This window comes from Numida meleagris, chromosome 5 (genome assembly GCF_002078875.1).
Source record: "Numida meleagris isolate 19003 breed g44 Domestic line chromosome 5, NumMel1.0, whole genome shotgun sequence".
Lineage (NCBI taxonomy): Eukaryota > Metazoa > Chordata > Aves > Galliformes > Numididae > Numida > Numida meleagris.
In genome coordinates this window covers 38,367,881-38,389,464 of record NC_034413.1, presented here as the reverse complement: position 1 = coordinate 38,389,464, position 21,584 = coordinate 38,367,881, and the positions used below count along the sequence as shown (strand labels likewise).

General features: G+C 40.4%; 1 protein-coding gene across 4 annotated transcripts in view; it reads left to right on the top strand.

Annotated features, from left to right (window-relative positions):
* Positions 1–20,837, top strand: part of CPS1 (carbamoyl-phosphate synthase 1) — a 97,780-nt gene extending 76,943 nt beyond the window's left edge. For all 4 annotated transcript variants that reach the window (XM_021397692.1, XM_021397691.1, XM_021397694.1 and 1 more), the window contains 11 exons: positions 142–217; positions 2,700–2,777; positions 3,754–3,861; positions 4,996–5,085; positions 6,435–6,605; positions 9,119–9,193; positions 12,086–12,184; positions 16,235–16,294; positions 17,167–17,279; positions 17,548–17,677; positions 18,898–20,837. In XM_021397692.1, coding sequence (XP_021253367.1) covers positions 142–217; positions 2,700–2,777; positions 3,754–3,861; positions 4,996–5,085; positions 6,435–6,605; positions 9,119–9,193; positions 12,086–12,184; positions 16,235–16,294; positions 17,167–17,279; positions 17,548–17,677; positions 18,898–18,996 — 1,099 coding nt within the window. In that variant the 3' untranslated portion in view covers positions 18,997–20,837. The remainder of the gene's footprint in view (positions 1–141; positions 218–2,699; positions 2,778–3,753; positions 3,862–4,995; positions 5,086–6,434; positions 6,606–9,118; positions 9,194–12,085; positions 12,185–16,234; positions 16,295–17,166; positions 17,280–17,547; positions 17,678–18,897) is intronic.

Sequence of the window (21,584 nt, the reverse complement as noted above, 5' to 3'; positions counted from 1 at the left end):
GTGGCTTAAGTCAGGATCTTACTTGGCTGGTCTGTTATATAAAGGTAGCTGGCAGCCCTGTGTTGTGTCTACTGCTCCCAGGTCTCCCTTGCAGTGACAAAGGAAGCTGATTGCTTTTGTTTTGTGTTTTCATTCCTACAGTGGGTCTGCAATGAATGTAGTATTCACCGAAGAGGAAATGAAAAAATTCTTAGCAGAAGCCACCAGAGTCTCTCAGGTACCAGTCTTTGCCCTGCCACTGCTTTTACGTTTTGCTCTTGCTGTATCTTTTTCACCTGTTCTGTTTTCCATCTGTTTCTGAGGAGCCAGTGAAATTAGAGTTTGACCCCTCAGTTCATTCCTTAAAGGGCAGATCTTGAATGCAGGAACCTTTGTGAGCTTTTGCTATGACATTTAACTCTGCAAATAATATACTGAGTTTCCTTTGATACAGAAGCGGGACTGCTGTTTGCTTACTGTTACTTAGGTGGGGTTATTGAGCTTCAGAGTACGTAAAGCAGAAGATGAAAGATTTCAGTTTTTAAAGTTTTTCAAAAACTGATTTGGGGATTTTTTATTGTCTTTTTTTTCTACCAGTGGGAAGGATTTGGGCCAATACATAGAAATTTAGAAAAGAAAAATCTCAGCAATTTCCCAAAGACCTGAGTACTTCAGAACATAGCAAACAATTCAAAGCCTGAGTTTCTTATATACTTGCCATTGTTGTTATTGTATGAGAGATGTTTGGAGAGCTGAGAGTGTGGGAGGAGAAAGTGAAATGACAGAGTTGGAAATAAGAATATACAGAATCTGGAGACTGACCTTTCAACAGTTTGAGTTTGGCCTGTTTTCTTTTGATCCTCTCCTCCTTTTTTTTTTTTTTTTTTGAATGATTCCTCTTTGGAATAGTGCTGTAGTAGTTGCTGTAGTAGTTGCTTTAGTTTCCTGCTGTAGCCTGGAAAAGTGAGCTTCATCAGCTTAACTTGTCACAGCTTGATTGACTTCAGTTGGGCGACGCAGCTTTTCATTGCTGAGAGTCTCAGCCCTGGTACAGGGGCCCTGTGCATGATGTATTCCTGGGGAAAAGAGGAGCTGTTCCCTTTGGGTCCATGTGATGGTCAGTTCTGCTACACCAATACTGTGTTGATGCTTGCTGCAGACACAAGCATCTGTACTTCCTGGTCACACTGTGAGATTTTGGGTGTTCTGGCCCTAATCCTGCAGAGATGTATGCTAAATTTACATGCTAAAGTTTTGCTAGTTTAGTCAGACTGACAAGGGAAGACTTCTTTCTTCATGCGGTATTTTTATTTTGCTGACAGCTTTAATGTAGTTGAAGCTGAACTTGCAAAAATCAAAACAACAAAAGTACTGTATTCTTCCTTTAAATTAGGGAAATTTTTAGTCTCATCAAGGCTTTATGAGTTGTAATTGATTACACTGAATTAGCTGTGAGCATACAACTGAATATGAGCATCTGCATGGGACACAGACTTCATTTTTCTTTTACAAAGGCTTTCCTATTTCTGCTCCACCCAACAAAGCTTCTCTGGATAAAGTCCCTCACCCATGTTCTGTTGTTTTAGCCACTTTGCCATTATGGTGTTATCTCATTATGGCATTTATGTTGTCAGTAACGTTCAAAACTTCTTACAAGATTTGTGATAGATTGGAATAAACAAGGTTGTGTGCACATCTAAGATCTCCTTGTGAAAAACTTCAGCAAAACAGAAAGTTACAGGACATGAGCCACTAAATTTATGAAATGGCAGAGGCTGTGGCATTGTCCTTGCCTGTGAATTTACCCTTGTGCTGATAAATGTAAGGAATTGTGTCTGGCAACTTTCAGAGTTGCTTTATATTTTTTCAAGAGGAGTCTTTTGAGCATGCACAGGCTGTCATTTATTCCGTTTTATTCTCTAATAAATAACAGGCAGTTAATAGTGGATGGGACGGTTAAAATGTTGAAACATAAAGCTGGCCTGGAAGAATGTGGATTAGATTTTTAACCATCTGTTAGAGGGGGTGTCTGAGAGGAGAAAGCATTGAACAAGTCTATGCTGGCATCCCAAAGGTGGGCAGGAAGGAGAGGGAGGTAAACTGTGTATACCAAGGAACCTGTTGAGAGTCAAGGGCAGGTTGATTCTGGCCAGCTATAATTAGCAGCAACTTCTCCCTGGGAGACTTAGGAAACCAGGCAAGGAAATGAGAAAGGAATGGATTACTTGCCTAAAGTGTGTGACTTACTGACATAGAAAACAGCCACTCTGCAATGGCATAAATATGCCATGAATCAATTACCCTGTGAAGCAGTATGCCCAGTGAGGTGGCTGCAAGATTCTGAGTGGGGACAGGCTGACAAACTCAGAGGTAAGGAACATCTTTGGGAGGCAAGATCAGAGGTCACTGCCTCTGTACAAGTGTTCCACTGTCTTCCTTCTGTCATGGTGTCACCTAAAAGCTCTTTGTATTTTTGCCCACAAATTCTCTGTCATAGTGACACTTTAAGGAGGGCTCAGTGGCTTTGGGGAAATCATGTGAAGTTTTCTCCAGTTATTTCTTTGGCAAAGTTCACTTGTCTGTGGAATAAGGATATTAATAGATTGGTGTTGTGAGACTCCGCTTCCAGAGGTTTTCCAGTGATGAATAGTGGAGTACTTGGATGATCCACAAATACTATCAAATAAAAGCTTTCTTATTCTGTCTTGTCATGATGACAGGATCACCCTGTGGTACTCACTAAATTTATTGAAGATGCCCGCGAGGTGGAAATGGATGCTGTAGCCAAGGGAGGAAGAGTAAGAACTTTTGCTTTTCTTTAATATAAAAATTTTTTTTAAGATAGGAGATTTGTAAAAATGTCTGGTTTTAATGACTTACTATGCAGTGCTGAGAAGAGTAGAGAAACAGAAATAAATGAATTTGAGGTTCAAAACCATAATGATTGAAAAGCTCAACGTTCTATATTATATACACCTAAATTGTTTGTGTGCTTTTTTTTTCTTTAAGCATTGCTCAATCACGTGAATGAATCCTTTAGAATAAAATTTTTATTGGATTTGCAAATCACTGGCTTCACAAATGGCTTGCATCAGAATTGCTAGCATGTGGTATGGTATTATGTGTTTTACTGCTATAGCGTCACCTTGCATTTCATTACTGATCAAATACAGTTTTCACAAACAATCACAAACTGCTCATTTTACAGAAATGCTCTGCTTTCAATCTGCATTCTTAACCACCAGACAAGATCATTGTCTTTTTGAGTATCAAGATGGTGGACCTTGATGCAACTTCATTTAGCTTAAACCCTGACGCTTGAATTTCCTTGTATTGGTTTTCTCCACAATAAAAATTCTGTGAAAGAGTAAGCAAATATATACAAATTTGGGGGAATGGCAAATTTTTGGTATTCATGGCCAGGGGAGCTTAAAGATCTGGTTTAAAGTCTAATGAGCTCTTAGCTTCTAAATCAATATGTTAGGTGAGGTCATGGGGTCTCCAGGCAGTGTTCATTGTACCATTCTCAGTTTGCTTAAGCACAGTGTGAAAGAAACTTACACAATCCTCTTTTTCATATGCCCTCTGTTTTTTTTTAGGCGTATTCTCCCCCAGAATTTTGGGAGATTTCCTTCTTGACCCATCTCTTTTTGCTTTTGGATACAGCTCTATTCAAGAGACTGCTGGCCTGAACCTAGCAGAGGGCAGGGAGGTGGAGGCACAGTTCACGAGAGAGTGTGAGGTGACTAATTACTGTCTCATTATTATGTGCAGGTTATTGCACATGCTGTTTCAGAGCATGTGGAGGATGCAGGCGTTCACTCTGGAGATGCCACTCTCATGTTACCCACACAGAGTATTAGCCAGGGAGCCTTGGAGAAGGTAGGTGTTGTACCTGCACTGAAAAGAGAAAGGAGAATAAGAATTTGTATCAGCTTTCTCCTTGCTTGGGAGAACTTCAAAGAAAAATTCAGGAGAAATCAAATCAACAATATTTTTTTAAAGGCCAGTGTGACTTGTGCAAATGTAGGATGTCACTGTGCTCCTTGTGACTGTCTCTGCTGTATTTATAAGATCACCTGCACTATGTCCCACTAATTTAAGCAGTAGAAGTACATACTTTTAGGTTTGTTGGGTTTGGGTTTTTGTTTTTGTTTTTTAATAGGACAAACTTATTTGCAGTAGAGGAGCATCCCATCCATGTGTATGCCAGCATTCATTTTCCACTTCTTCTCCCCAGTCCTTAAATGATTAGATCAGGTGTACAACTTTCTAGCTGCCTGCTTTTTCTGGAAAGGATATCAGAATGAATGAGCGCTTAATTTTGACTTTTTTTCCCCTTTGAAGAATAAACGTAGTAATATGGAGTTAGTTGTCAACATGCGTTTCTAAATGAAATATGTAATTTTCCATGATGTCATCCTGTCTGTGCTCCAGCTCTGTCAACAAAAATGTTCAAGGCCTTGTTTCTGGGAGCAACCATCTTCTGGAGCCAAGCTATTCAAACACTTGTACTGAAGTGGTGTATGATTTTTTGCCAACCGAGAAATTGGGGCCATAGTTTTCTCCCAGTTTGATCAGGAGTATTTCTGCTGATGGGACAGGCTTGTTGCTGAAAGACTCTTGGGATGTCTGTAATACCAAGTAGATAATCATCATTACTCATTATTTCACAAAGAGTTATACAGGCTGCAGTGTACAGTGTAGGATTTGTGACAGATAGGACAGGCTTTTATTTTCTATCTCTTCCCTTCTCTCCCCTTTTCACATAAAATTGTGTTTTTACTTCTGCAATCAAATGAAGCTTCAGGTTCTGGATAACCAGGCAGATTAAACAGTTTGCTTCTGAAATATACTTTTATTGCCAAAATGTGGGTATATTAAACAACAGTGCACTAGCAGAGAGATGGAATGTTTAAAGGAATCCACATGTGAGATGATTTATTGATACGGTGCTATTTTGTGGGATTTTTATTTATATATATATATGTGTATATATATGCTATTTTTTGGTAGGTAAAATCTGCTACAAAACAGATTGCAAATGCCTTTGCCATCTCTGGTCCATTCAACCTGCAGTTCTTGGTGCAAGGCAATAATGTGCTGGTAAGTGCTCTTGTGGCTGTCAAGGAAAGTTATACTCTGCTGGGGATAGTTAGGTGCACAGTTCCTGCAGTCTCTCCCTGTCACAGAAGCACTGTGACAGTTACAGCTGTGGATTTCTAACCTGCCTCTATCTGATGGTGTGTGGCTCTCCTGTGCCAACCCATAGTGCAGCCACTGAAGGTGAAGTAAGTCTGGCTGCATCGTCCATCAGTAATAGCTTAATTCCTCTGTGGCCTTTTGTCCTTCCCAAAATCATCAGTATTTAGCGGGATGGACAGCACTGAGACCTGTGCCTCATCCTATGAACTGAATGCCATTGCTTTCAGCTTTCAGATATCCCCTCTGGTCTTTAGCTGTTTTGATTATTAAAATAAGACTTCCATGTTACTGGAAAGAAAGCAAGACAATATAAGTGATAAAGCTTCTAATATAAGCTGCTAAAATAGTTTTCTAAATAATATGGTCTTAGTAGCTATCAGTAACAGAAGTATGGCAGATGTCTGACCCTTTGTGGGTGACAGATAGCTTTCTGTTGAGGAAGATCAGAGGAATGAGAGCAGAGTGTGACTGAGGAAGCAGTGAACGGATGGAAATTCAGACATGGTATGGAAGAGATGTTATTGGTGAAAGATACTGTTTGGGCTGTTTGTTGAGGAAAACATACTTAACTGCTTCTCACCTTTCTTTCATTTCACACAGTTATTCAGAAACTACAGAGGAATATGATGGAGTCTTTCCTTCCTTGCTTTCCTTCAATGATGTTTGCCTTTTTTCTGGATTAAACCCTCTTTTTCCTTCTGTCTCAACTTACCTATTCTTGCCCTGGCTTGCTGCCCCTTTGTTCTCACTTACAACACTTACTTTCTTGCTAATGGACTCTGGTGTGCTTCTCAGGAAGATGCAGAACTTCTGTTTCTTGCCTGGGTCACTGAATGCCTTCCAAATGTAGATGAGGGAGGTCTGTAAGAGTGCTAGCCTGGGCATTCAGGCAGTGCCATTACCATGGGAAAGGAACAAGGTGGGCTTCCAAAGCTTGTACCTAGTGCTTCTGCATAAATTCTCACGCTGCTTATTCATTAATTTAGGGTATAGTACAACACAATTTCCAGAGTAGACAATAGAGCTGAAACTCAGCTGCAGAACATCAGAGTCCTTGTATCTCAAACTGCACGCTTCCCATCCCTCATTGCTCCTTGTAACATTAAACACAGTTTCTGTGCCTCTTATTTGGCAATCTGAAGATCATCTCTGCTAAGAGGAGTAAGGACTGATTTCCAGAGACATGAATTAATCTATTTCCTTGCAGCACAATGCCTGATTGTGGTATTTCTCCTTCATAATCCCATAAGGTAATAGAGTGCAACTTGCGGGCTTCACGCTCCTTCCCTTTTGTATCGAAGACTCTGGGTGTGGACTTCATTGATGTGGCCACAAAAGTGATGATTGGAAAAGAGGTTAATGAATCATCCCTCCCCACACTGGAGCATCCCATTATTCCATCCAAATACATTGGGATTAAGGTATGGTTTCAAAAAGAACACAACAGAGCCAGCACTTAGCACATTAATAGACATTAGTACTTTGATGCCTGGAGAACAATTTACATATTGGCCAAATTGACCCTTTCCAGTTTCTTTTATGATAATGTGTGTTGGGAATTCTAGAGACACCAGAGGAAAATTATCCAGTGCTTAACAACATCAATCCCCCTTTCTTCCTTGTATTTAACCCGTTGTGAATTATGTTTCCGAACTGTCTGAGGGATATGCACTTGAAGAATTGAATACTGTAGTTCAAGCCTTTTTGTAATGCTCTCTGATTTATGTGTAGACATGTACAAATGTGTGTTTTGAGTGTCCCCAGGTTTTATCTTCAAGAACTGGGACATGAGCTGTTGTTGAATGCATGGAATCTCTTTTATGTTTATCACCAGTTAAAGGAGGGTTAAAGTCTTGGATTAATTGATTTCAGTGGGGCCAAGGTCTTACTTTTCAGAATTACTGGATTTGTTCAGTACTCAAGATACCAAAATGTGCTCTAAATGTTTTGAATGCTTGGTGGAAGAAAAATATAGATGTCCCTAATCATAAAAATCTAGAACAGCAGTGCAAGAGTATGCTTGATAATGAGAATTGTTTGTACAGAAACTTTTAAGCTTTAATAGCTTCCATATTTAGTGAGAACTGAAAAAACAGAAAATAGCTAACATCTTTCTGCTAACAAAATCTTCAGTCTGGAAACAGCCTTACATATTCTTTTGATACCGCAGATGAGCGTTTTTCTGAAAGTCTAGTCTGAGGTTTTTTTGTTATTATTTTTGAGTGTCATTTATTTCTATAAATTTCTGTTATTTAGACTCAGGGCTTCTGTTGCTGTTTGTTGTTAGCTAAACAGTCAAGAGTTTCATCTCTCCTGGGAATGTGGGCTACAGAGTGGAAAACTCAGCTATTTTCTTGAAAATTTTGCTACAAAGCCTTTTGTACTGCTTGTGTTCTGCATGGATTTGTCAAATGTAAAACCCTGCTAACGCATTTGGAAATGCTGAACTTGGAAAAGTTTTCCTGTTAAACCTGGTTCTCATTATTTGAGCATCGTATTTTCTGTCCTCTTATGGTTTTATTAGTAGGAATATTTGCATGGAAATGGGATTTTGTTTCTCCAGCAGTTCTGAAGTACTCTCAAAAGAGAATATGAAATTGTTTTCTTTCTCAGTGTAGCTTCTCTGTGAATTCGGAGTCCCACCATTTTAGTTTTAGTGACTAAAATATTGCCTTGCTGTGTTTGTTTACAGAGTGACACATGTTCAGCCTGACCAAGATTAAATGATGGGTAGAGCATGACTGGCTAAGTTTTTAAATAAGATTTATCTGCAGTACCAGAGTCTCTTCTGTGGTTGGAAGACTTTTCTTGATTGTTACCTTCCAAGACATGCATTAAAAATAATCCACCTTGACTGTCAGATCTCAGCATGAGTCTGCAGAGTTGGCTACTGTAAAAATTTTCTCTTACAGAGAAAGCAAAACTGATCTAAAAGTCACCAAGACAGATGACATTCACTGAGAAACCTTTCACAGAGAAATTCTGCTGTCACGTTTTTGTTGGTCATTGTTAGGTGCCATGAAACAGCATCCATCTTGTCTGCAGTATTACCTCCAGGACCTCCAAGCACAGAATTACATCTTCGGATTTTAAACCAGAAGCTTCTCTAAGCACCAATGATGCTGTCTTTATGTAAATGCCTGTAGTAGTTTAAGATAGTTAAAATAACCTCTAAGAAGTTATTAATTAGTAGACGACTATTTTGGAATGTTTACCACATGTGGTCATGGGCTCTTTACCAGACATTTATTTTGATTTTTTTTTTCTTTCTTTCCTTTTTTTTTTTTTAAAGCTAAATTAGACAAGAGAACTGAGAGGCTAATGAAGACTGCTATGTCCTAACTCCTCAGAATAGTAATGAAGATAATCTGTAGTTTTAATACACCCATACGAAGGTTAAACGAAAATTAGGGGTGTGTATTTTTGTGGGAGAGAGGGAAAAAGAATCTGAAAATGACTTGGCAAGTTTCACCTGCTTTCCGCCAACAAGACTGTGTTCCTGTGGAATGGTTTGACCCTGTGAAATGAAGAATTTCTGCTGCAGAAATGTTTGCTCGGAAAAACTGACTGGCTTTAGATAATATCTCTCCTTGTTTCATGAATTAAACAATTGACAGACTTTCTGTTTTAAAAAGTCTTAAAAATGATAGTGGGCTACCACAGATTAGAAATCTGCTGTCAAGATATGAACAAGATTGCAAGAGTTGAGAGGATGATTTAGTGGTGAAATCTGTGCTTATTTGTACCAGTCCATCATCAGGATGCTGGGGATGCCCATTTGCCAAGTACTTCTTTGCTTATCAGCCTTGACCAGTGCTTCTTGTGGATTAAGTCATGTCTATCTCTTTCTGTAGCTTTAAGTGTAACTGGAGTTTTGCAATAATCCATTAAATATTCATTCTTCTTTTCATCCCCACCCTCTTTCTCTCACAAGGCCCCACTGTTTTCCTGGTCCCGGCTGAGAGACGCTGATCCTGTTCTCCGATGTGAAATGGCCTCTACTGGGGAGGTATATTTTAGGTTATTTATTTTTTTAATTATTATTAAAGCAAATCACCTTTAAACACGAATCTTTGAAAGTAGTCTTAGTACTGTCTGAATCATGATGGCATCTGTATCCTTGACAATTGAAAACATCTTTCTTATCTGTGAAAACACATTGTCCTGGAACACCTGATTGATTCAGCCACTGGATGTCCCTCTTTACCTGCATGTGGGCTCTGAGTTGGACCTGCTTGGTGTGACGGCCTGAAATGAGTTTGTCCAAGAGCTGTCGGGTTCTGGGAGGTTCTCAATGCATCAGTCCATTTTATGAATCACCAGCTTCCTGACAGATGAGCGCATACAGCCTTCAAAACCCCCGATTGGTACACACCAGAATAGCAATATCAAGATTCCAGGTCATGAGCGTTTGGTTTTGGAACATGCTAGTTACTTAAAGGCAACAAATACATGTGGTGATATTTTTGTTGTTGCCTGGTAACCATCAAAGCGTGTCCCAAGGTGCAAAAAGGCGAGAAATGCAATGACTGCAGTATTGGCTGTCAGTAGGATGAAGAGGAGACGGGGCTGCTTTGCACACAGCAGGGCTGTGAGGTGCTTCTAGAGTGTATCTGAGAAAGCATGGTGCGCCATAAAGGAACAAAGCCGTTCCTGTGCATGCTTAGCACAGATGGGAGCCCTTGCCCTTCAATGGATGTGTAGACATTGTTTGAAGAAGTACTGCACACGTAGAACAAAGAGGCTTGTTTGAGTTCTTGCTGATCTGTCAATAGTTGCTGTAGATGCTTCCAAGCTATCTTTAAACTTGCTTGCTCTGCTACTTCTAGAAGAGATGCGGTAGCTAGAGACTTACTCTAGTCTGGAAATCCAACTTAGGAAGTGACTAAATTGTGAGGAAATTACATTAGGCTTAACTCTGCTCTGTCACAGCTAGGCAGGTGGCAGAGCTTGCACTGCCACATTTGATATGAGCTCTGCTATATCATCTTGAACTGTTTTCTTTAGAAAAGACATATCATTTTAGTAAGAAAAATCATTAGGCCCAAATACATGGTTAGAACAACCTTAGGTCTCTTACATCTCTCCGGAATTACTTTATTTCACTCTTTTTGATGCATGGGAAATCAATATTGCAGAAGATTTCCTTTCAGTATATGTTAATGTGCAGAAAAAAAGCCAAGTGACTTCCTTATTTTCAGAACAAAACTGACTACACAGAGAACATTTCAGCTATGCAACTTCCAAAAAAACAAAGGAATAAAAAATGTACCTAAGGGCAAGAATTATCTTTCTGAGCTTTATATGGAGTCAGAGATTACCTTGGTCATAAGGGAGGGATTATTAACTTTTATGAGTTGAAGAGATCCATATTCACAAATGCCATAAAATGTGACAGTTATGAAGGTCTTTCTTATGAGTGAAGTAAGGATAATAACTCTCCTTGGGTAAAATGCTTGATTATTCCCCAAAGACATTTTCAGCACACAGAGCTTGATTTGGGCTTGAATTTGTCAGATCTATCTGGCAGAGCTGTGTTTACTGGGAGTCTGTTCCCACAACACTAGCAGATATGGTGCTGGAAGTTCCTTCAGGTATTGTGGGTGTTTTGATCACATTGCAGTGAGAAACTTCCCCTGGCAGGGTGGAAGTCCCTGGCCAAGCCCTTCAGGGGAGGGCTGTCCACCACCTACAAAGTCAGGGATGCGCATAACTTCTTAGAAAACCTACACTGCAGAACAAACTGAAGGCTCAAGGATGAGTTCTTGAAGAAAAGCTGAGAAACAAGTTGTCGTGTTTATTTCTCCCCTCCCCTCCCCTGTCCCCAGTGGGATTTTTGTTTGTGCAGTTCTTGTTTTTTTTTTTTACTTCAGAAGTTCTGGCAAATCAGTTTGTTCTTCTTACATGAAATACTGGTTTCTGCTCTCCATGGTAACTGTGAGACCATGAATGTGCTCACTCTGTGATGGGAAGGACCACGAGAGGAAAATGGGAGAGCAATTCTCAATCAGCCCCTTTATGCCATCTGTATAAGTGTGTAGATTTGTTATTTCAAAGAGAAAAATCTGTGACAGTTGCTGCTTTTGACTGTTTTTCAACAAGTGTGGAGTCGGCCAGAAAAACCAAGGGCTGTTCAGTTGTTTCTTTGTAAACTTTCACAAAAGCTCCTGCATTCCTTTATCATCAGAATTCCAAATTCGGATAAGGAACACAGTTCGGTTCTTGCAGAAGGTCATTATTGTCTGACAGTCTGAAAGCAACTAAGTTACACAGGGAGTTCTGAGTGATAGAGAACTGCTACGTGGTGTATAATATTGAGTTCTTATTTGTATAAGATAAATTCTTATGAATTGGCATGATTATTTTGTTGTTTTCTTAAGTGCATACTGACGTTTTGCTAGAATTTCATGCGTCTGGGTAGTTGTAATGGAAAAGCATGTGGTTTTTCATCACCAGAAGTGCGTGACAGCACAGGTGCAGTCAGCACAGTTTGCTGTGTCCACATACAGAAGCGTGCCTGCGTGCAGGATGCTCACGGGTATTTAAGCATTGCATAATGTTAAACATTTTGCAGTGCACTTACAACACTAGAGCAGAAGCTGTGTGCAACATTCACATAACTCAGCAAAATCAATTGCTGCTATTCCTTGGTGTGCTGTTTGAAACTAAAGCATTGCCTATTCCTTTGTTATTGCTTCATTAAAATTGTGAGATTTGCCTGCAATGATTTTCTGATTTATTTTTTTCTATGCCTGCAGAGTCCATGCAAAAGCAGTCTGATTCTGCATGAAGAAGTCAAAAGAGCGTATTTAAATATTTTATTCTTGTTTATTTTTAAAACTACGTTCTTGGGTTGTTTTTGGTTTTTTCCCTCATGCTGCTTCTTTGTGCCTTTTCCTAGGTTGCGTGCTTTGGGGAGGATGTGTACTCTGCCTTCCAGAAAGCTATGCTTGCCACTGGATTTACATTTCCTAAGCAAGGAATTTTGATCGGAATCCAGGTAAGTCTTAAAAATCAAAGCTGAAGAAAGGCTGACACTGAGGAAGTCAGTAATTGTTGCCTTTTTTTCATTCACGTGTCTTTATGGCTTAAACGTATTTCTCTACAATCCAACCAGGAAACAATGAAACAGAAAGTTACAAATGTAGTGGAGAGATCCTTACTGGGGCTAGCACGGTGACTTTCCCTTTGGATCCTGGTTATTTTTACAGGGAGCTGCAGAAATTTGCTGTTACAAGCTTAGGGCTGGAATAAGAGAGTTAGAATCCACCTTCCTGCAGAGATTAATGCCTGTGGTTGACCAGTTTGATCAGTTCATTGAAACCAATTCCTTCCTCCATCCAAGACAGTGAAACATTTTTCATACCGCTAAGCTGGACAAGATGTAATTCCAGGCAGAGATGTAGTGTCACCCAACTATGTGAGAAGCATGCTGCTGTTAGGGTATTGTGTGGCTGTGACACTTTCAAGCCACTAGACTTCCACCAGGTATGGCACTGTCACATTCCTTTCCTCACTAGAGTCACGATGGGAATATGCTTGAGTGGAGGTGTGAAAAATATGTTGGGCTGTCTGAGCTAGCAGGGAAGTGTGAAAAGATTCCAGGAAGGAATAGAACTTCTGCTAAGAGAGATCACAACTTCAGTTTTTTTTAAAAAATGTATATATATATATGTATATGTATGGATTGAAACTGTTTTTCCAAGTTACATCAAATTAGCAGAAATGTCCTTGCTTACTACCTAGTTTAAAACTTCAGTAGGAGAATTTGAGTGGTTGACACCTGTATATCTAATCTCTGCAGTACTAAGAAAAGCCAGGAGAACAAAAAAAGAGCCCGGTGTCCAAACTTATGAACTGTCCAAATTTTTTTTCCTGGAGCAGCTAAAAGGAAACAGGCAGTAGAATGTAATTTTTGCTATAGAAAGCATTTCTGTAGCTTCTGTGTCACTATCTGTTAAATGGAGCCAAATGTTCTTTGTACAAAAGTCTTAAGAAGAAAAAAAAAAAAGATAAAGCAACCCCAAAAGCTCAAAACCCCAAACCTTTTAAAAGTAACAAGATTTTGTCCTTTTTAATAAGTGGTTTACAGTTCCTTTTTTTGCAAAAAAAAATCTGAAAAACAACATATCAGTTGCTTAAAGGTCTCTCTTCTGGGCACATTTCTTATGTAATTAAACTCTGAGATAGGAAGAGTGAAGTTAATACTACTATTGCTCCCTTACCACTCTGCAATTTGTTACCTACCTGCTTTTCAGTGGTTTGTTTCAAAATCTGCCAGCTCTGCAGGCAGAGAGCAGAAGCAACGCTTTGTGGGAAGGGAAGGTTGGAATCCTGACTTAGCCTTGATGCATAAACCCTGAGTACAGGCTGGAGAAAAGGGGAGCATGTGTTGGGCATTGAACACCTGTAATTTTAATCACAAATGCCAGGTCTTATACTTCCAATTGGTGAAGGTGGCAGTGTGCCCTCCGAAGGGAAAGGAAGGCTCAGAAAGGTGAATACTAAGGCACCTCTGTTCACAACAGTTCAATATTTAAAACTGAATTGCTATGTGGGTTGATGGGGTGGAGGCCCTGCTTTCAATCTGCAGGTGCTATATTTTCTCTGCAGTGAATGGTCAACTCAAAATTCCCCTTTGTGGAGACTTCATTGTTTCATAATTACTCACTTTCTCTGATTTTTAGCATGGACTTCTACGTCTTGCAGAAAGAGAAGTAAGAAGCCAACTAGTGGTGAATTCTGCTTGTCTCAGAAGTATCTAGGGAGGCCATGGTTCAACATGTTGAGGTTTTTCAGTACAATGCACCTTTTTGTCATTGGTATTAATTATGTGAAGGTGGGAAGAGGGTGAAATATTCAACTCTGGTGTATTTTGCAAATTGAGTCCAATGGCTGTGCTGTGATCTGTGGGCCAAGCTGGTCCCAGTGTGCCCAGGTAGCGAACCCAACCTTTCTGAGAGGCTTCCACGGTGGTGCACTCAGTTTGCAGCTCCTGTGGTAATTGTATCCTAGCAGCCACTCCAAAATGTTGCTGGTAGTGTAATCGTTCTCAAGGTCAATCAGGAAAGCTCTGCTTCTGCGCAAGGTGGGTTGGGCAGCCAGTGCAGACCAGAAGCCCCCTGGTTGTCCCTCAGTTGTGAGCACTGCCTGACACTGCCAAGGTCAATGTTCCCCAGAATTTTAAAGGCTTGCTGCCCTCCTGGTTTAAATGGATCACGGCTGTCTTGTTAGAAAAACAAGTCACTGCCAGTTTATGCAAGCTGATAATCTGACCTCTTTTCTTTTCACCACTTGGAGAAATCTGTGATGCTGAAACCCTGACTCTGCCATTAAATAATTTATATTTTATGCAAGAGGAGTTGAAAAGCTCATTTTATTTTCTTTCCTGATTGGGCTATTCAGTGATATCTCTAGGAGGGAGTGCATCTGTCTTGCATCTGTGCTGGTGACCACGAGATGCGGAAAACACTAATGGAGTATTTTATTTTTAAATCCCAGCTCTCTGAGTCTGTTGTTTCAAGGTAACCTTCTCCCTTGGTTCCCTATGTGCGGAAAGTTTTGCGTGCTCCACAATGCATTAGGATACAGAATTCAAGATGAGCCCAGGAGATGGACTGGCTTCATTTTGTGCCTGGTCTCAGTGAGAACTGGCGGAGTGGTAGTGAAAGAACTGAGGATGTAGCCCTTTATAAATAACAAGGCATACTGGCAAACGTGAGAGAGAGATTATAAGAAATAGAACTTTTGCCATAACGGAAAGAGAATACAATGCTCCTGCAATAAGTATCTTCCACTAAATAAATCTGCTTGTACTTTTCACCTTTAGTAACTAATGGTTTCTTACACAAGTTCTTTCAGTCAGCTTGTAAATCTGAGGCTGCTCAGATGCAAGCTGACAGCTGTAATTTCTTTTCATGGAGAGGCTGTTTTAAGTGTCACAAGTGTTCAGTACATGTTTGATAGAAGTTTATAATACCATTGTGAAAGCCAGCCCCCCTGACCAGAAGGCAGAACGGTTTTCTCCGACTGGGAAGCTGCCAACCCTGTCACATTGTATATTTATATTTTCCAGTTAGTGTAGAGAGCAGAATGTCTTCAGAATGAGGTTCTTTCAGAAAAAGAAAGCCCCACTGACTTCTTTTCTTCATAGGAAATAGTTCACCCTTCAGAATATTGCACTCGCCTATAAAGGTTAAGCCATCAGTAGCTTGAGAAGGGAGGTTGCAATAGTCTTACTTGCAAAATGGCAAGAGCAGGCTAAAGCTATAAGCAGGCTACAGCCTGCCTCGGCAGTGGGAAGGGCATATGCTCCTTCTGATCTTTTCATTGCTGTACCTTCAACATCCAGAAGAAATTATGCTGGGCTCAAATTTTTGCCCACTTGTTGCTCAAAAGTGGTTTGTTCAAATGCAGACGTTTACAGGAGATAGTCTTATCTTCGTTTCTTCTGTTAGATGTGAGTGTGCATCATGAGTCTCTCACAGGTGCCCTAAGTACTTGGGCATTCAGGTCCTTGTGGGAACAGGGTGTCCCAGTCTCCTGAGTGGTTTTTTTTTTCCATGTGGCCACAGCAGTTAGAATTGAACTTGCATGTACACAGGCTCTTCATCACAGTAATCTGCAAACAGAGCAACCACAGGCTGCCCAAAGCCTGTTCATGTTCATTATTTGCCAGAATAGAAGGCCAAATGTTTGAATCATGTTGGAAAACATGTTTGATTAAGAGTAGAAGAGGCTCTAGTTGGTGTACTTGGAAAGGCAATCACTCTAATATTTAATATGCAGGGCTGTTCTTTAATTGACATAGAAATTAGTTTGGGAACACTTAACTCTGGTGTCTGTCTCAGCTGAGAGCAACTTTGGGCTTCAGGATGCAGTTTCCTTGGAATGGCACTGTGCATGTGCATCAGACACGTGCTTGTGCATGTTGTGCCCAGCAAGGTGTTTTTGCCTACATGCAGAGTCTGGAGGAACTCTGTGCTGGTGAACAAAGCCCTGTTTCTAAATCCTACCTTTAATGCTTTATGTAATGAATTTCCTTTTTCAGAAATCCTTCCGCCCCAAATTCCTTGGTGTAGCAGAACTACTGTATGGGGAAGGCTTCAAGGTATGTAGTTTCAGTTATTTAAAGCTAGAGAGTTTTTTAAAATTTGAAATGTGCTTGGCCTGCTACAGGATTCATGAACTATGGAATTTATTAAGGGACAGAGAAAAGGAGATTTTTCCAAGTACAACAGGGTTTTTTGTCTGAGTGGTCAGTAGAGACAGCAGGTATCACCCAACTAAAAGTGTTCATGATTGTTTAATTGAACAAGCAGGACTAAGTCACAAGTCTTGGCAAGAACAACCCTGGCTCTGCTATCTGCTAAGTTCTCCAAGAAACAAAAAATGCCAGGAAAGGGAAGCCTTATGTATGGAGAAGGTACTTCATTGTCAGTAAGCTGTTGATGTAGGAAATGTGTAGTGTGGACATCCCTTTTGTAAACTCTTGCATAATTTTGAAACCGTGTTCTTACTGAAACTTGACAGTGTGGCCACAGGAGATTGGGGAGTGGTTTTTAATATTAAGTATTTAAGTACTCTTTTGGGCAGTGTAACTACTGGATTTACAGGTCTGCCTTTCAAAACTTAGTGCTAGGCAGAAAAAAAAAAAAGGAAAAAAAAATTCTTAAGTGATTGAATGTAAGCTCCATTGAAAACCAGAGGGGCTTAGATTTTTCTAAGCCACTTACCTTTTTCTGGATGTGTTTCTATCATTCATTGACTGTCGTTGATCAGCAGGCAATAGATAACAGAAATTTGGGAAAGTCGTGCTGTTCTATTTATGTCTGTTTATATGGGGAGATGCTCCTGTGATGAAAAATGCCCTTCAAAATCAGCTCCGACAACCAGACTGCGTGTTGGATCAAAGCCACATGAGTTAAACAAAAAGTTTCTGTATTATGAGGCACATGGTAACCTTTTCTTTTCCCTTAACAGCTTTATGCCACTGAAGCAACCTGTGACTGGCTCAATGCAAACGGTATCCCTGCAAATCCTGTGGCGTGGCCATCGCAGGAAAGCCGGAGTCCCAGCCTCCCTCCAGTCAGGAGGTAAGAGCAATACTCACCTTGTCCAAATTGTGGTAGCTGAATATTGCTTTGTATCACTGAATAGAACAGGAATAAAACCCAAATTCCTCACTCCTGCCTTAATGCCTTAACCCCTCAACCCTCCCTTCTTGAGATGTAAGACTTAACGTCAAAGATTAAACACAAATGGAAGTTTTCAGTGTTGTTTACCTGCATGTCTGTGCTATTCAGCATAGATTTTCATTAAGCAAGATACATTGTGATACTGTCTTGTGCATTGTTTCTTCAGGCTGATAAGGGATGGGAAAATAGATCTGGTGATTAACCTGCCTAACAGCAACACCAAGTTTGTCCATGATAATTATGTGATCCGGAGGATGGCTATTGACAGCGGGATTGCTCTTCTCACTAATTTCCAGGTACTTCCATGTTGTTCTTTCTCCTCTTGATCATAGAAGCCTTCAGAGCTTTCACCCGCTTTCACACACTAGATTCTGATGTGTTTGAACCCTCATTATTTCTGACAAATAATAATGTGACAGAAAATCATGGCAACATGTGAATGTTAGAATGTATTTTCCTTTTGCTACTATGTGAAATAACGTTGCTTGGAGTGAAATATAGAGTTGAGGTTGTCGCTGTATCATTTTCAATTCAGAACAAATTCCTTGTGCAGAATTCCCCGCAACATCTTTAAATTATGCATGGGAAGAATTTTTTAGTGGGAATCTTTTCTAGTACTTATTTCTTAAAACAGGATGTGGTTGGCCTTTTCTGAACGATTGTTGTGGCAATCCTTTTCCAGAGTATTATCCAAGTGAAACTGCTGCCTGAACATTTAGGTCTATTGTAGTCCCCAGTTGCAAGTCATTCTGTGTTTGGTGCTCCTGAAAAATGCCTTGCACATACTGATAGGGGATGGGATATTTAGTAATGCAAACTGGGTCTCCTGCTGCCAGTAGTACCTTGACTTCCTTTGAAGGGGCTTCACCTGTCGCAAAAGGGCCTCAACTGGCTCTCATTAAACACAGCAGCCAAATTCCTGTGGATTTCAGTGGATGTTGATGTGGAACCCAGTGACTAGAGCTGGTATCCAGCTGTGCAAAATCTTCTGCTGTGTTTGGAATGAGTAAAGAGCAGAGGGACTGCCAGGCTCCAAGTTTGTAGACAGGATAATGCCTAACATGATTAACAGGAATAGGAAATCGAAGAACATCCTCTGCCTGCTTGCGAAACATACTGACAACCAGAAAAGGAGCCCCTGTCGAAAATTTATTACCACACCTGCTTAATTTAGGTGAACCATTTTGACTGCAGAATTTGATTCTTTGAGAAGAGCAACCCTATGTTCTCTTAAAGGCCTGGGCAGTAGAGGGAAAGAAGTGTTCTCACAGGATAGAACTGTCTTGACAAAGAGGTCTGGCAGCAGTATGTCCATCGAGATGGACAGGTGAGCTTCAGGGGACTGGAGCCAATACCTATTTGAAGCCAGGCTGAAATTAGTTTCAGTTTGGATGGACTTGGGAACTGGATCTGTACAGAACTGTTTTAGGGTGAGCATGGAAGTGTGGAGCCTGCTCTCTCAGTCTTCTGCAGAAGGCTTTCCAATGCTCAGACCTCATCTGCTTTGTATTGACAGGTGACAAAGCTTTTTGCTGAAGCTATCAAATACTCTGGAAAATTGGACTCCAAGAGTCTCTTCCACTACAGACAATTTGACAAAGGAGACGCTGCATAGAAGATCTATGTCCAGCCTGCAATCTTAACTGCTTCTGGCACCACGAAAGAGATCTCAGATCATCCATCTGACCATCTTTCCATGCATTTTATAGCATCTGCACTGTTTGTCTTCCCATCTTAAGCAAACTAACTCCCAGCAAGTGCTTTTGGTTGTTCATTGGAAAGCCATGTTCTCCCCAGCCTTTCCACCATCTTCTCTCCATTTCCACTTAGGAATAAATATTACTTATTAGATGGATAGATCCAGATGCCACCATAGCAGAGTGATGGGAGATACAAATGTTCCTCCATAGGAGCAGTTCTTTTGATAACTAATCTGTTCTTTCTTAGATGTTTTTGGATCCATATGCCCAGATGTTCTCATGCTGAATTGCTAGTGTTTGGCCCCAAACTCCCATAGAAAGATGTGTAGCTGCTTCTTCCTATTGCTGACTTGAAGATTTTACAACTTTATATAATGAATAGGCATCCTCCTGCACAATCTACCCAATGATACCATGGACAACTCTCATGGTACAGAACTGCTGAGTGTGATGGGTATGATAGAACCTCTTTAAAGACAAAAGATCATGAATTCCTAACGATTCCCTGCAACAGCTGAGAGGCATGAGGCACATACTTTCTACTTTTTTTTTTTAAAACCCTGGCTAAGCATCTTCTTTTAGAGCCTGCAGAAGTGATGGGTAATGAAGACTCTGTGTTCACATTTTAAAATCTTTTATTTAAAAAAAATCTGGTTTATCATTCTGAATTCAAGCAGTTGTTACTGCCTTATAAGGGTTCTCTCTCAGCTTTGTGTTTGGCTTCAAAAATGGGGAACTCCCGGAAGACTTCTTTGTACTGCTGTCCAATGTTTTGTGCTGTGATTGTGAGCATTAAGAGTGAATCCTTCCAGAACAAGGTGAAAGCGTGTCAGTACGTTAAGCCTCCCGATTAAGGGGCCCCTTCACTTTCACTCTAGCCTTTTCTCCTGCTTTTTCAGCTCTAGCAATGCCTGCAAATCCAGCCCATGGAGCAGGCTTCTGTTATACCACCTGTTGCACGTCTTCACTTACTGATTGTACAGCAGAAGAGTTCCACAGCTCTGTGGCTAACAGCACTGTATCCAGTATATGTATACAGCAGTCTCTGTGCCTACCTCTAAATGTTGCTAGGGACTACGTGTTTGTCTTTTTTCCCCCCATAAAGCAGTATGTACACAGCATGCCCTGAAGTTGAAAAGATTCAAGTTGAACTTAATGTGATAACATTTCAGAAGTATATCAAATCTGATGAGAGCTGTTATTGAAAGGTGCAAAGGAGAGGACAGAAGTTGTGATGCCTTTGGCCATCAGAGGAATCCCTGAACAACTGATGCTAAATGCCAAGACCGAATTTTGAGCTAAGTGTGGATTTATTTCTCACCAGGTTGATATTTCAAGTCCTCTGATCACGGACATCTCATCATAACAAACTGTTGTGGTGAACATAATCCTGCCTGCTGTGCACAGGGAGAACTTTTCACTTTTAGAGTAGAGATGCTATTAAAGAAAAACAAAACACCAATCCAGAAGAGCCCAGGGCTATCAACTGTTCACCCATTCAGTTGTGAAATGAATGACTAATGGTGGTTAATGAAGCAGTGCTCTCTAAATGCATCCTGCACTTTCTTTTTCCAGTGGCAAAAATTTCATTAATAATCGATGTCATTCGACACATCCTCCCACCCTGCTTTTACCTCTAGTAGTGAACAAAGTGACGTCTTAAAATGTGTCTGTATTCTCTTGTTCTTCAGCTGCGATTTTGTTACTTTTCTCAAGAGCTGAAAATGAAATAAATGCCCTGGATTGTCACAGTTTACTCATACTTGAATTCTTCACTTTATTAAAAGCAGTTGTTTGTTATTAGTTTTTTAAGCATTGATAATAACGCTCTCTATATACATCCATCTGTATGTTCTTGTTATTTATTGCAGCAGCTGTAGGTACTTAAACTACAACTTCTTTGGTGCCCACAAATCCTCACGTAATTAGAATGAATTTAGAAGAGAAACACACAAGGGCTGAATATATACCGAGTACTCTCTGGTTATGCACTGGTGTTAACATTTTGGTGCTAGCGCTGAACACCAGTCCTTTCCCCACTCTTCCAAAGCAGATGTCACTTCTGTGCTTCCACACCTTCGCGGACCCATCTATACATATACCACCCCAGCTGTCGTTTTCTCCATCTCCTTTTGGTGTCTCCTCTGCTTCCCCTGCTGAAGAAAACTGTTCTAGTTTTGCTCTGCCTGATGTAAGTTGAAACAATAGCTCCTATCATTCTCAGGAGATGCCAGGAAGTCATCCCAAACTTACCTCGTGCCAATACCAAATGCTGGTTAAATTTAGTTCTTGGTATCCTTTTCTTCTCTGCAAAATGAAGGTGCAAACACTATAGGAAAATTTTTAAATATCTACAGCTGCTGAGATCAATGCAGATTAAAAAAAAATTACAATTAGTATCCTTTGTACCGTGTTCATCTCTGCTTTTGACAGGTTCTGCCTTATAAGTGTCTTTTTCTTATTAATCTTGTGGAGAGTGACAATGACTGATGAAAAAGGTGCT